The 15,533-nt window shown below is 49.3% G+C and overlaps 1 protein-coding gene across 2 annotated transcripts in view; it reads right to left on the bottom strand.

Moving 5' to 3' along the window:
- Positions 1-388: 388 nt before the first annotated feature.
- The window catches only part of LOC119460579 (hairy/enhancer-of-split related with YRPW motif protein), a 74,511-nt gene continuing 59,366 nt past the window's right edge, over positions 389-15,533 (bottom strand). Inside the window, exons 1-4 of one of the 2 annotated variants that reach the window (XM_037721541.2) lie at positions 10,970-11,487; positions 10,023-10,106; positions 8,524-8,596; positions 389-4,094 (exon numbers count right to left, since the gene is read on the bottom strand). In XM_037721541.2, the coding sequence (XP_037577469.1) occupies positions 3,484-4,094; positions 8,524-8,596; positions 10,023-10,106; positions 10,970-11,047 (846 nt within the window). In that variant the 5' untranslated portion in view covers positions 11,048-11,487 and the 3' untranslated portion in view covers positions 389-3,483. Of the gene's footprint in view, positions 4,095-8,523; positions 8,597-10,022; positions 10,107-10,969; positions 11,488-15,533 lie in introns of those variants that run through there. The other variant, XM_049672191.1, reaches the window with a different exon arrangement.

Consider the following 15,533-nt stretch of genomic DNA (forward strand, 5'->3'; position numbering starts at 1 on the left):
CTACTGCGGCTTTTTTTTTCTTTTTTTCTTTTTTTTTTTGACGGACGATACTGTTATCGCCGTGACCACGTGAATTTTTTTTTTTTTTTTTTTTTTGTGCGCCGATGCCTTCAGGGAGCCTTCTCCATTTAATCTTCTCCTCCCTCTGCACTGCAAAATAATTTACACCCTTAAAAATGAACGAGGCTGTAAACGTGTCTATACTCCACACCTTCGCACCCAAAAAAGTGAGAAGGTGTGAGTTATGGACCGATTCACATCATTATTCACTTTTAAGGTCGCCAATTATTTTACATTGTGTGTAGGATAGCCAACCGTGCAGTCGTGTACGTGCTTGCGACAAGGTCAAAGAGAAATGACAGAGACAGGCGTGTATAGAAGACTAGATTTGTTTATTCGCTTAAAACATGCGCAGTGTGTATTTTGTTTTATTTCAGAAAATATCCCTGCGTTGTTTCTTTCGTGTAGACGCAAAGCGCTTCTTCAATGTTGAACGCGCTGACGATACGGTGCATAATGAAGACACGTCAGTGCAGCTTCGAGCAAGAATGCTTTTTTGTTTTTGTTTTTATAATTGGAAAGCTCATTATCTAAGACATACAATGATTCGAGGGGTTTTAAACACATTTCTTCTATGACTGCTCTTTTGGGGCAGATGTGACAAAGCTTCTCGTTCGTAAAGGGATCCTTGCTTGGCTGGCCACGCTCGCTAATAATATCCACCACCAGAGTCGGCTGCAATTCGCTCTCACGAGCGATTGCAGCGTAAGAGAAAATTCCATCCAATCCTGATGGCGGGCATATTAATTAGCCAAGGTGGCCAGCCATTGACAAAAAGCACTTACGAATGAAAATCTGACTTCGGCCACTGGTTCGTGACACCAAACTGTGTAAGCATGCTGCATGTTTTTAAACAAGTGAGCATATATTTCAGGCAAAAACAGAAGTTGGCACTTCGCTGTTCGCCGCTTTGAACAATATTTGCAACATAACTTCCGAAAACTTGGCCATGTCTATTACTCCTTGCATTTCGAGAAAGTTCACGGCAGAAAAAAAATCATACCTTTTTTTTTTTCTTTACGTGTTCTAAAAGAGACGGCAGCGCACCGTCGCCTCTTCGTGACGTCATGCTATGCAGCTTATAAATTTCGGTACAGGCTCGTGAAACAGTAAGAAAACATCCCTGCGCGACATAGGTCGCTAAACTAAAAGAGAAATTCCTCTACTAGAGGCCGCGTCGCGCTCTGTATCAACCTTCCATGTCACACCGCATTCATGTAAATGGCGACCATGCACACGAAAGCAATACGCCAACTGAGGCTATAGATCGAGGGGGAACGGTTGGTGTGTAGCATTGAGGAAAAGGTGGCGACACAGCTGCCGAGCTGTCTTCGGTGGGATACGATGTTTCAGAAAGATGTGATAAAGGAAGCTGCCAACGTCGCGCTAGAGTTGAGGTGCAAGGTGTTAACCGTGGAGCGTCGCATTGAGGTGATGCCCTATAGCTAATTCGACACGCTAGCGCTGCATTTATGTAAAGGCGGCGAAACGAAGGATGATACCAGCTTGTTTCCCGTAACGTGCACCGATTGTCAGATGTCATAGCATACCTGCCAATCCTATTTACTTTAGCGCTTATAAACATCCCGCGGACACGACGGGGAGGGGGAGCACGTATTTAGATTTGCTCTGAGCACACACTGTTTGTGGAATGCATGCAGACTTCATTAACTATGATTTACCTTTAGACGCAGCACACGAGCAGCAGCAAATTTGGAGCAGCTGAGACTGACAGAAACCTTTCCTGATAAGCGATTTATCAACAGCTCTGCTGTAGCCGATTTCGCCTGCTTCAGGAACCTGCCTGACTAAACTTGCTTGAAGCAGGTACCGCTCTGGTAATGGCATCTCGCGCTACTATAAGAAGGTGGGACAAATACCAAGACAATTTCTTTTCTGCGTAGATTTCTTGCAATTCTGCTCCACCCCTGACTCGGACTTCGCGACACACACGCGCTAAACGGTTGTCATTTATTCAAGCTCTGTAAGTGTCCAGGTAAAATGAATTAGCACTGAAGGCAGACCATGCAGCGGATGTAAATGAAAGCTGCGCAAGGAAGGTGACAGGCGGCCGCTTACACAGATCCCGCAAAAGTAGCTACAAGCACACGCTCAAACCAGTCTGTGGTCAAGTCAAGTATTGCTGATACACTTAATTCTCAGGGCATGCTGAACAATTTTAGCATCATATGCCACACTGCACGCGTTGTATAGCTTAACGTGACTGTTGAACCATCAAGCTCTTACCGCAATGCTGCTTGTGTTTCCTTAAATCTCGAATGTATTACGCTGGAGAAAAATGTTGTCTTTAACACAATGCTCTTATGCTGCAGCTTGTACACATTTGACTAGCAAGTTGTAGCTCTGTATTATACCCTGAATACTCCCTTAAGACAAATATATTTTTTTCAGCACGAGTTCGTGTTTTCTTGAACATAAATATATCACAGGTATTAGGAGAAGGAGAAGAAAAGCTTGCACAGAGTTCCCACAATTCTGCTTCTTCCATTGCTTGTGTCAAAGATTGTCACCATACCAAGCTTTTCCCACACACTGCTGAAACACAGTACGCTACATTTTTCAACCTATTCGCGCCATGAATACGTAAGCACTCGCGCGACAACAGCTCGTCTTACTGTTTCTTCGTTGTGTCTTCCCTTATCTGGCGACATTTAAACACTTCGTTCTCTCTCTCTCTCTCTCTTTTTTTTCATTGAGAGTGGCGGACCTGCCTGACGAGCGTAGCTGCCGCAAGGCACGAGTTCACAGTATCTGACGTTTTGTGGACTAGCACACCACGCACGATTTTCACATGCGTGACGAAGTTTTGAATCCGCACATATAGGTGCACGAACCGTTGTTTGAGGACCTCATCAAAGGGCCCGCCTTGGCGCTTGCAGTGACGGCCGTGACGCTGTTTTTCGCCTTCCACTTGCGGCACGGAAGCAATGCGTGGATACATCAGTTTCGAGCCTCTCGCTCACCGAGTATGGCTGTTGTGCCATACTCGAGATTTGCGTCCGGCTAAACAGGAATGTGAACAAAGTTCGTTCTGATGACTCTGCTGTCCGCCGAAACTTGAATTGAGAGGCCACCGATGACAGTGAGAGCACGATGACCAAGTCCGTGGGAAGCAGTGTCACTGGAGAAGTTGCTTGGCGGTTTCAAGGCAACGTTCTGCACGGCTCTTGTTTAGTTTCCAACGGCTGTCGTCAGAAATAGGACGGTGAAGACGGACGTCCAAAGAACTTGCTTTTCTTGACAAAGGTGCACTCGCCTTGGGTCACCCGCGTGAAGCCAAGGCAAGAGCTCGGTTCTGCGCAGAGGGACCTCTTGGGGACACCATAAGAGCCTTCGTGGAAAGCAATCGTGACAGTGGCCGCATTTTCAGGCAAGCCGGATAAACCACGGAACCGAGCGCCTTCAGTAGGCGATCTCACTGCCCCACGGTCTGTACGGTTTGACGCCGCCGGAACCGGAGAGCGGAGACAGGTCCGAGCCGTACGAGGGCGTCGTAGACGACGTCGGGGGAGTCATGGGCGAGAAGTGAGCGGCGGCGACGCCGTGAAAGTACTGGTTTCCCGGCGGCCCCTGGACATGTGGTGTCGTTGTCGGCAGCATGGTGTTCGCTGTGGCCGACGGGTGCGTGAGCGCCATGTGCGTCGCCCTGGTAGCCGCTGGGAAGTGCTGCCGGAACCCCTTAGTCTCGAGCGGGAGCCGCGGGGGCTCGTTCCCCGAGGTGTACGGCTCCGCCGCCACTACCGCGTTGGCCGGAGACGGTTGGGGAGAGCCGGACGTCGGGTAGTGAGGAGCCGTGGGACTCGCGGGACTCCAGCAGGACGACTTGGCGGCCAGTTCTCGCTGAGCCGAGTAGCACTGCAGGTGACTCATGAGTCGCAGCCGGAGCGGGTCTTGCAGGTCGATGCCTTCGATGGCCACCAGGTAACGTGCCACTTCGCTGGCGCATTCGCGGAAGCCCATGGTGTGGTAGTCCATGGCAAACTTGTGCGGATCGAACGTGAACGCATCCACACCTGCAGTACGTCAAAAAAAGAGGACATAATCAATGCTGAATGTGTCGCCTGCATGCGTGCATGCATAGATCAATTCGTAAACGCTATCGTAATATCGTAATATTATTATATGACTATGGCATATGTCTCGCTTTTGTTTAACACTCAAGCGAAAACCGGCATATGTATAAATATATATTATATTCAGCGTCTGCCGGCCTTGAGTCAACTAAATCTTGCTGCTTTAGTTAACAACTGTGGAAAGAAGTAATAGTTAAGAAACTAACAAGGTATGTTGCTCTTGAATGGATCATCCGCGAACGGAGGCTCCTTAAACAGATCTAAAGCTTCATACAACTATTTATTAATCTATAGTCATATACGGCTTGGTCATGACCAAGCTCCCACAAACCATCTGCCTTAAACAGATCTAAAGCTTCATACAACTATTTATTAATCTATAGTCATATACGGCTTGGTCATGACCAAGCTCCCACAAACCATCTGCCCATTTCATTGGACAAATAAGTCTATAGCTGTGAGCTCAAAGATGAGTATTTCTGGATTGCACAACCGAAGAAACCACAGGCTATGAAGCACGGCTTTATTAGAGACTTACCGATGACATTATTTCTGGGATAATCGGCAGGAGGACGTCTGTACTAATGAGAAATTCATGCTACCAGAATTGCACCAGAATTGCCGTGAAAACCTTTGTCAGCACAGTCATGCTTTTGAAGTGAAGTTAAGTTTCATGTGAATACAAACAGGCAATCGTTTTTTCTTACTAAGTTGTTGTTTCCCTTCTGTCATTTGTTTAGTCTCCTTTTTCACCACTTGTCGGTGTACATCAGTGTTCGCAAGAGATAGTGGGCTCTTTTGTTGCATGTCCTGAATTTTGCACATGAATCGCTCATGAATCGATAGTCTCAACAAGTGAAAAGGAGTAGCGGAAAGCATGCGGCTTCCACCGTCTCAACAAGCAAGCTACGTCTACCTATCACAACCGGTGAACATACCGCGATAGAACTTGCGAGCTCGCCCAGTTGGTGAACATCGTTCTGGTGGTAGTGCTTTACTGAAAACACGATGTTATCATGTCCTGCCCTGAAGTCTGCCACGTAATGCGGATGCTGCCACCCTAGGACAAACTCTGCGGAGTAGACCAACTCCTTGGGTAAGTTCATTGCAACACGTTGGGAACCTTCACCGGTAGTTCGATAACGCCGACACAAAGCCAGGTCTAATGATGACGATGATGATAATGATTTCTAACGGCATCCCCCCTTTGAATCGGGGTGGTGACAAAGAGCCACCTAGCCCGTGTGAGCTACTTTACCCGCACGCATATCGTGTACAGCGAGGGACGAACAGAAGACCCAATTAGACAAAGCAACCCAGCGCCGCCAAAAGGAGTCACATCGAAAGGCGCCTTGTTCGGCGCCGCGCGCTTTATCTGCACGACGCTGCTGGCGCGGTTGCGGCGGCGCTCTCAAGGAAGTGGTCGAGCACGCACGTACTACGCAACCCGAAACTCGCACGCTACAGTCGCCGCTGCTGCTCGACGGACCGAGCGGATCAAGCGTGGGAAAGCGCTTCGCTGCGTGCCGCCTCGACGAGAGGTGCGTGCGTGCGCGCCGCCGGTGGCTCGGGCTGCCCTCCCCTGTCCTACCTGTTGGACGCCGATAGCAGGCAACTCGCGCACACCGTGCGTAGCTGGCTCCCGGTAAATCAGGGACATGTGGAGTCTTACTACAGTTCGCGGAGATTGGTTGGGTGCGAGATCGCGTCTCGAACACTGCGCAAAACAGAGAAGCAGCCCAGATACGACGCGTTGACTTTACTAAATGCACCAGTAGGGGGGATACTTCTGGCGAAGTAAGCATATATAGCAACAACATCTCACAAAAGTTTCGAAGCAGCTGAACCGCTAAGCGAGTGGCAACAGTCGCCGGTCACTGTGACTGCAGCATTCCAGGTGCTCCGAGGTGCAGAGTACAAGTGCGTCATTGCCCATCTTCGTATAGCCTTGGAGCAATCCGACAAGTGACGCGATAGGGATCCCGTTGTTAGGGGACAGTTCCGATCAAGCGCGTAACAGCTCCGAAACTTTTGAAGAGGCACTGAAATTGAAAACTTTTGAAATTTTGGAGTGGACTTCTACACGAAACGTTAAAGGGACACTAAAGGAAAATATTACGTCGAACAACAGATTACAGAGCTACAACAGCGTATAGAATGGATACCATATATTACAACGCAAATCAAAATCGTAGAGCCAGCATACATACTGACGAAGCCCGCCGTTTCATCGAAGAAGGCGAACAGGAGAGAAGAAGAGTATCGGGACAATACTCTGGTTCTAAGGGCCACTTTATAGTCTGCCGTAGCGTTGACACGGCGAACGCCCTCGGCAAGGGGACGCCACGCCAGCCAAAGCGCAGCACTCGGCGCGAGGCGTGGCCGACGTATCCGGCGTTCGTCGGCGTGCCCCGGCTGCAGCCGGCGTCGAGATGCGACATGCTGCATTTCGCGCCGGCCTCGTCACCCAGAATGGATCGCGTCTCGTCGAGCAAGGTGGGCTGATGGTGACTGGTGGCGGCACGTGCAGCGCGTTCGCAGTTTCGTATCACCCTGAAACTCCTAGTTTCGTATAAAATGCGCATGCGTCTAGGCGGCGCACACGTTTGACTATAGAGGGGTCGGTTTTCGCGCCTTCCATAATCACGGCTGTCCACCAGCCCATCTTGCTCGACGAGACGCGGATGCGGTCCATTCTGGGTGACGAGGCTGGCACGAAATGCAGCCTGTCACATCTCGACGCCGGCTGCAGCCGGGGCACACGACCGACGAACGCCGGATACGTCGGCATCGCCTCGCGCTGTGGCGAGGGTAACCTGGGAGAGAGAGGTAACCTCACCGAGCGATGACGTAACGTGCGTCGCCTAGCAACGCCTCGCACCAGCTGTGTGAGGCGTTGCTAGGCAACGCGTGGTGACGTCATCGCCAGGCGCAGTTTTCTGTTCGCACTAAGCGGCCTGCTTAAACAGCTCCGCTGTTAAAACTCGGCGTGCTCATGATGGCATCAATGAAAATCAATATGTTTGGACGTTGCCTATTCCCTACGGATGAGAGTAAAGCCCCCTTAGATCCTACAAGACGTCGCTGACTGATAGCATAATAGCCAAAAAGCATACTTCTTTAGTCGGTTAATTTATTTGTTTATTTTTCCACCCCTTCTGCAGTCGGGCTCAAGGTGTCATGCTAAGCCGGCGGAGAACAGAAAAACCAGTCCACGTTTTCTGTCACCCCGTAAACATTGAACAACGAAGTTAAAGAGCTCGAAGTGTGTTGGCAAGTGTTTGGGACCTTCAATGCGGTGTGTGCATTAAAGTAATTACACTTGCTTGCGTGCGAAGACCGTGGGAACGTGGCTTCGTGTTTCGTCAGCTCAAGAAGCTGCACAAGCTTCGCCAGAACCTTGAAATAAACGGACTTGAGTAACCGCCTATAGACTCACTCTGGAGCAAGGGCCTCTGCTTTCGGACAGACCACCGTGATGAGTATTAAATTAACTACAGCCCTCCTGTCATTTCCTCTGTTTACTTCCATCGCCTTGCGTGCCTTCCCAAGGATCAGCTGCTGGAGATACTAAATGGGGCTTGTTCGCTTTAATAAAACTTTTTTAGCCTTCCGACATGACATCACTAGCTGCTCTAAATTAAACCCAGAGTTAATAAAAACCTCTGCGGTTCTCATTTTGGCGCTGCTATATTGCATTCTGGCGTTTTGTAGTTCTGTCAAGTATACCACTGGTAATTTTCATTGAGAACTAACTTGATCCCAGTGTATATTTTCCATTTATATTATTCCTTTTTTTTTCGAAATGAATAAATTTGCTAATTTCATCATGCGCCACCGAATGTTTTTCATAATATTCCAAGCTACATTGCGTAATTTTTGTGTAATTATTGCGCAACTAAAGGTACTTTGGAAGGTCTCTCTCACACACACATTATATATATATATATCACGTCAGACAACGAGAGAGAGAGAGAGAGAGAGAGAGGTTTATTTGAAGAAAGGCAGAGAGGTCGGCTTGAGCGTTAGTTTGCTCTGGCTTACGTACTATACTCTACACTGGGGACAACGAAGCAGGTCTTATCCTAAATATATTATTCATTCTGTATTTTATTCTTCGGGAAAATAAACTGCTTCCTGCTTGCTTGTTGAATGCAGATTCGGGTACACTGTACGTGATTTACCTTATCTGTGCTACTTGCGAGCAAATACAAGGAACTATTTGCCGTCAAACGCCACTCATAAAATGTCAAGTGCAGCACGCAGTTATTCTCATAGAAGACTGTAACTTAGTCGTCCAATCTAAGCTCTAACATAACCCGGAGAGGGATGCGACGCATAGAACTCGCAAGCTGACGACGATCCTCACCTTTGGAGTGCAGCATCTTAAGGTGGTCCACCGTCATCTGGAGGATTTCGGCTTTCTCGAGCTTGGCGGATCCCTGCGAGATGGCGTAATGTGGTCTCTTAATATAGCGGTCATCTCACTTCGCCGCGTGTACGACTAGAGCATAATATACGTCCAGTATACGTTGCATAACTGCGCGTCATAAGTACGCTGACAAACTCACTTAGAAAATTCAAAGGTCTATCGCGCAGATGTAATCGACCGTATGGCTCACCATCTTCTAACATTCGGCATCCTACGCTACTTTGATCATTCAAGCAAGATTTTAATACGCAGAACTCTCCTAGTTTCTGCAGAAATCAGGAAGCATATCACATATGACTCTCACTGACAAGTACGTTCGCCATCGCGCATACTGTACTTGTCGGTCAAAAGTTTAGAACATTTACGTGCTTCATATACCGCACGCGACGGTCAGCCATTTAGTGAAACGTTTTCGTGTTTCGACGAAGGGCAATACTTCCTAGTTTAACTATATAGCTGTTCAAGCTAGCTCCATAGAAAGTTTGACGATTTCACGATGAGCTAACTGACGCATGTATACTAGCACACGTTAAAGACGCTGGCAGAAGGAAGAGCCAAAATGGAGGGGACGAAACGGCCACTTTTTCGCCACTGCGCTATCCAGGCAAGACATGGGCGTCTGCATAGCCTGCAGCTGCTGCAGCTAGAAAGGCAGTATATAATACGTGTTATGTGTAGTTAGAATTAGCGAGATACTTGAGGCCGGCGTAGTTCTCGTATACGCTCTTTATTTTCTATTATTTTTTTACATGCGTACATTTACAGTAGTCGGATATTTCTTCGTCGAATACTGCATGCTGTCGAAGCGCGATGTAATCTATCAGAAATTATGCAATGTCATCTACCTGTATAAGTCAAATATTCCTAAAAGTGCAACGAAAACAACGACGGACTATAAATTTACCACATGCATGAGAAGGAAGCTTTAGGCAGAAGTTCTAGGTATGAAAAAGTTCTAGGTTTACCACATAAAAAGAAAACGTTTTCGTGTTCATTTCGCGGTACGTTACCGCTCGCCATTCGTGCACAGTCGGCGTCAATAGTTTACGGGACGCTGGTTTCGCGACGTAGCTGACGCACGGCGTATACTATAGTCCAGGCATCGGAAATATTCAGCGGCAGAATTTACAAAGCCCTTCGTTCGTCGAAAGTGTCATTGGCCGACTGCCTTCTCTAATATGTCCTGCATCAGGATTGCTCAGAAGTTGCTTTTACGAACACTCTGCGTAATAAATGTTTGTGAATACGGACCCGGTTTCTCCCGGGATATCGCGCTGTCAACGTTTACGATTACGTGCTTTGCATGTGCTTGATTAGCGTTCAGAGACCAATCTAAAACCACAGAGGGAAGCTCTCGTCGCCACATCTCCACAGTGAATCGAAATAATAAGCGCACCGAGATACTTCTACGAGAACGATGTAAATTGCACTCTTACCTGCTTTTCGAATGCCGTGGGCACGAGCCGACGAAGTTCGGTCAGCGACGTGTTAATCCGATCACGCCGCCTCTTCTCGATGATCTGCGGAGAAGAACGGCTCGATAGAGTGTCACTGTAATTAGGTCAAGCCGGCAGCTGCGCGAAGCACTATAGTCGTGACCTTGTGTCTGACTGCACGTGAGTGTGAGGCTACTTCGCGAGGCATGACGAGGAGCAAGGATATGGATACTGAAACGTGTGGAACTATCGAAGGGTTATAATCGTAATCAGCCTCCGAACGAAGTTAGGAGTCTGTTGCTATACGAAGGTTTGTACCGTACCAGTGCTCTCTCTTGCTGCCATTTCTAGCGCGAACACTATGGATCGCAACTCCAACCTATATTTCTGCGAACTCTGATACCATCACATCTCGTGGTTCTCTGTCGCTCAGGACTGTTTCCGTTCCTTGACGTGTAATGACAGACACCCCTAGTTTATCATGACACAAAGCTGGGAGCCGGCTTGTGTCTCGCACTCGGTGGTCACGTGGCTCACCTGTAACTTATACGTCTAGTGAGAAATATCCGCGGTCATCCTGCACAGTTCTTCGCCATAGCACATAAGCTCCTCACGCTTACAGCATGGTCATAATCTCAGGATTAACCCATGTTCTTATTGGCTTCTAAGCAAAGTGGGCACCACCAAAGCAAAGTGTTTAGGGCAGGTCGGCGTTGTACAAGTCCGTTAACTCGTAGTCACCAAGTGGAACAGTCAAGAAATTGGCAGTCCAACGTATTTAAGGTGGCAGCACCCATCGACCGAAACTGAAGAGTGCTAGACATTGTCGGTAGATAGATTCAAGAGAGGCTTCGTGTAGTACTATGATGTAGCCAATGTTCCGCGTCGTCGGGGATGAGTCGCGAAGGACACTCGTCCCGGGCCCTTATTAGGAGGAAGCAACTCACGCCTCGTCTTTTCTTCCTGGTCAGCAGCTGGCAACTGCCGGAACCGGAGCTGGTCCCGGAATGGCCGAACGAAAACATGTCGTCGACGTCGGCGGCACACGCGCACCAACAACGTCCAGGCGGGCGTCCGACGGCGGAGGAGAGGCAAGGCGCGCGCGCTGCACGTCCGCTCGGTCGCGTGCGCGAATCCCGAATGCAGCCCGGTTGCGGGCACGTGTCCGGGCGCCGGTCGCCTCCTCCTCTCCACCCCCGCGCCGCTTACCCTCGGGACGACGAGGCGTCGTAGTCCGAGTCCATCATGTTGGCCGTACGTCGTCGCATGGCGCGCGTGCTGCGTGCCGACTGCGAGGAGACACGCGTCGCAAGCGGCCGCTGCAGCACACTCCCCCCCGAACTGCAGCCGGGAGGAGCCGCTTTCCCACGCGGCGTGCGGGGAAGGGCCGCGTACCGTGGGAAGAGTTTTTCGGCAGCCGCGGCATAATGGCCGGGAGCGTGGCAGGCCGCCGCTTGGCCCCGCACTTGCTGATTTGGGAGAGGAGGGAGAACGCTCCGTTAGCAAGCGTGCCCTACGGATTACGCGGGGGGCAACGCAAAACGAGAAAAATAAAGGCAGAATCCCGGTGACGGCGGCTTGGAGAGCGCGGTGCGCGCAATTTTAGTTTCGGTTTCGCACGGGCGCTGCTACTGCTGCTGATGGTATCGCGCGCAGTTGGAGCACGCGGCGATAATTTCTGGGGGGAAGGAGGCATACGAACGCGAGGATGCTTCAGGGGGGAGGGGGCCGAAACTTCTCTTACGGGACGGGGCCGCGTGGCGTGTAGTGCGTAGTAGCGCCAGCGATTGTTGCGATAGTATGCCGCTTGCAAGGTGATGCCGTGGAGAGGAGTATGACGCAAAAGAGCGATTAGATCCCTCTATAGGTTTGAAGTTTTATCTCTACGGGAGAGCCAATCAAAGAGCAAGAGTTCGCACTGCGAATTAAGCCGAAATGGTACCGCCGTCCCGTGCCCCACATTGGAACTATAATGGCCGACGCTTAGTGTCCAAACATCCAACCAGAATAGAATGGAGGTAGGATGTGACTGCCTTAATCGTGTTGGGGATGGTTTCGTTGACCATGGACGGTGCTGACAAATTTATTCTTTATATATATATATATATATATATATATATATATATATATATATATATATATATATATATATATATATATATATAAGGGAAGGGTGAGAGAACAGAAGACTGGAGGTGAAAGCAAGGAGGCTGGCCTAATGCACTGTTAACTGCAGTTCTTGTGGTCGCTACCACAGGAGCTCCGCGGCGGGCTGCAGAACCAAGCGTGCATTTGAAGCAGCGTTTCTTCTGTGTAACTGGAGGCTCACCCACCAGGGCGAAGTCAGTTTTCGTATATTAGTCATTTCATTTATAGTTCTCGCCACGCACCTTGAAATATCAGTACACCACCTGCTGAACTTAATTATGGCGTGGCTTGCTATGGCTTACTGTGGCTTGCTGGGGCATCACATGGTTCGGCGAGAGTCGATGGTAGAATTCGTATTTGGAAAATGAAGACTTGCTATGAAATATATCGAAAAATGGAGAAGGGTACGCCTCATTCACGTGCAAATGTTTGGGCAAGAGTGGTGTCTTCGTTCATAAATCCAGTGACAAGAATTTCGTTAGCAGCCGCCTGGTCCCTACAATTTTATGCAGGCGCAGTTTCCCCCAAACTGTACAAAGCGGTTCGGTGCTATGCCGCGCGTTTTCTCGACAGGTTTTTGAGAGAAGAGCCAGTCGTCAGACTCGCCTTTGAACGAGTCACGTCTGTTGACAAACACAGCATTAGACCTCCGCGGGGTATCATTGGGCCTCTTCGATTATCCGTCCCTGACAGTCCCGGACTGCCCGAAGCAGTGCTTTCAGCCAATAAGCGTGCAGCTTCTCGGACAGTCCGGGACTGTCAGAGACGGATAATCGAAGAGGCCCATTGATGACGTGATCTATAACTCCAAGAACTGAAATAGATTTAGCACTTAGAAAGGTAGAACGGCTGCAATACTCCTGAGAATGGCTTTAAATATAACTACCGAATGGGTAAGTCTGCTTTTAAGTGGATGGCTCACCCAGAAATCATAAACGAGAAGCTTTATGAAAACAAGCCATTTTGCCATTATGGAAAATTTTAGACTTCGGTAAGTGTGCTTCATTCACATGCTTATGTTGTGACGCAGCAGTTATCACGACGTTTATTACGCGTCGGAGATGCGGCGAACCGACCACGCCCAAAGCACAGATCACACTCAAGAGAAAGCCCTAAAAGTGATGACGAAGAAGAGCCCCACGTGATGATGATCATGTACAGATGACAAAGAATAGCTTAATAAATGCCCACACTAATTTCCCCCCGCGCTGAGAGCGGCCATCCTGGCCGCAATTCAAAGGGACGGAGAACATCTCGTGAAAGGCTTCATACGGGAAACGTGGACAACCTCAGCAGCGCGGCAGCGGCGGTCATTTGGAACAATAACAGGTGCCACGCGATAGTTATAACCGGAGAGGTCTGCTCCAAGACTTTGTAGGGGCCGATGAACCGAAGCTGAAACTTGTCATACAAGCCAGGAGTACGAACTGGTGTTTAGAGCAGCACTTCCTCGCCAGGGCGAGGAAGATTAACCCAGCACCTCCACCACTTGTGACGCAGCAGTTATCACGACGTTTATTACGCGTCGGAGATATGGCGAAACGACCACGCCCAAAGCACAGATCACATTTAAGAGAAAGCCCCACAAGCGATGATGAAGAAGAACCCCATGTGAACCCCACGTGATGGTCATGTACAGATGACAAATAGCTTAATAAATACCTACAATATTAAGATATTCTGCTTTTGTCATTAATAGAGCCCGTGCGTTCTCTTTCAGTCTCGCCTATAGTAGCTCGCATCTGCCGGGAAGGTAGATGGACGTAATACGGAACTAGATAGAGAGTAGACAATCAAGCACTCTTAATCGAAAAAAAAAAGAAAAAGAAAGAGGGATGGGGGAGAAGGAACGAAGGAATAAGGCAGATGCCTATACATCGAGTAATCCAGGTACCCGTGTACCAATTAAGATGTACGCAACGAGCACATCCAATGCCCTTCCATTCGAGTTGTCTGAGAAGTTTTCGCGGCGATCTTGCATTCACAGGACTCGCTCAATGAGTGCAGCTGAATGTTTTGAGCGTTATTCATGCGCGCAGTGAGGAGTTCGTGAGTGCAATTGAAATACTACTGGTCAAGTAGGCATTTATTACGTTGAGCCAGGAGAGTCCGCAGAACATGATTCCATGGTTCCTGGGGGGGGGGATTTCTAAACGAAACCTGATGTCAGCGGAAGAGCAGTGGACGACGGTGCGTGGCCACCTCGTACGGGGAGAATGTCTGTTCGAACCCGTTCTGCTGTACCCAAACAAAAATCGAAGCGATCCAAGTATACCTCGGCAGCGCTGTGCCGAATCCGTACGAGCGAGCGTAGTGGCGGCACGTCGTACACGGCCCGGTTCGATCGACAGCGCGGCGTACAGACGCAGCGGCGAGACGTGTCGACCGCATGCGGCGACGGCACCTGCGGCGTCGAGCAACGACGACACCTCGGCTACGATCTCGTCCTCCTCGCACCGCAAACACACGAGGAGGCCTGGCCGCCGAATTTTTCCCACGGCCACGCGCGACTCTACCCGGCCGCGTGATTTGCGGCGTCACTGGGCGGAGGAGAGAGAGAGGAGGTGTGCGCGCGCGTGTGTGCTGAAGCAGCCACTGACAGCCACGCTCCGCAGGGACCATTTCGGACATACGGAGCAGCGGCACCTCTTTAACTTGTGCGCTCAAGCCCCACCACCGTAAGGCAAAGGTTTTCCTACACAAATTACTAGAGGGAATTATTGGCGCTGCGATCGTTCAAATGCCACGGAAATTATGGGTATAGTACATGGATTTGTCTAATTTTCATGATTGTGGGTTCAGACGTTGCGTAATTACGCTTTATCTTTTTAAAATTCTAGGAAACACACCCTTCTAAACGCTGAGAGCAATAAATTTCTGCGCACATGCACATACATTGCGGTTTGTTAATAGCGTAATATTTTGTTCGAAATGATCGATTTGCAAAGCCACAAAGCCGTTTGAAGCCAGAAGGACCAGGTTTAGACAAATCCATGTATTACCCATCATTCTCACCCTGACTGAAAAGCCATACTAGCAGCTCCTGCAGACGCTAGAATTACTGTATATAGGCTTCCTATATAAGGTAACTCCAGTAGCCACTAACGTCAGAGTTTCCTCTAGCAATGCCCAACCAAGCAGACGCCACAGAAAACAAGGACGAAACAGAAGAGGACCGTGAAGAATCGTGGGAGGCTTAGCTCGCAGCCTCAGACCTGGAAGATCAGCAATAGCTGGTGAACCAGGCACGGGAAGCAGCGATCGCCAAGGGCTTTCTGGACTAAGGGAGCCACCCACCCTGAAAGAACTATTTCACGCTGATTCTCGAAATAACAGTTTACTCTCTCTCTCCTCTAGTAATAA

Source organism: Dermacentor silvarum, chromosome 8, assembly GCF_013339745.2.
Source record: "Dermacentor silvarum isolate Dsil-2018 chromosome 8, BIME_Dsil_1.4, whole genome shotgun sequence".
Taxonomy (NCBI): Eukaryota; Metazoa; Arthropoda; class Arachnida; order Ixodida; family Ixodidae; genus Dermacentor; species Dermacentor silvarum.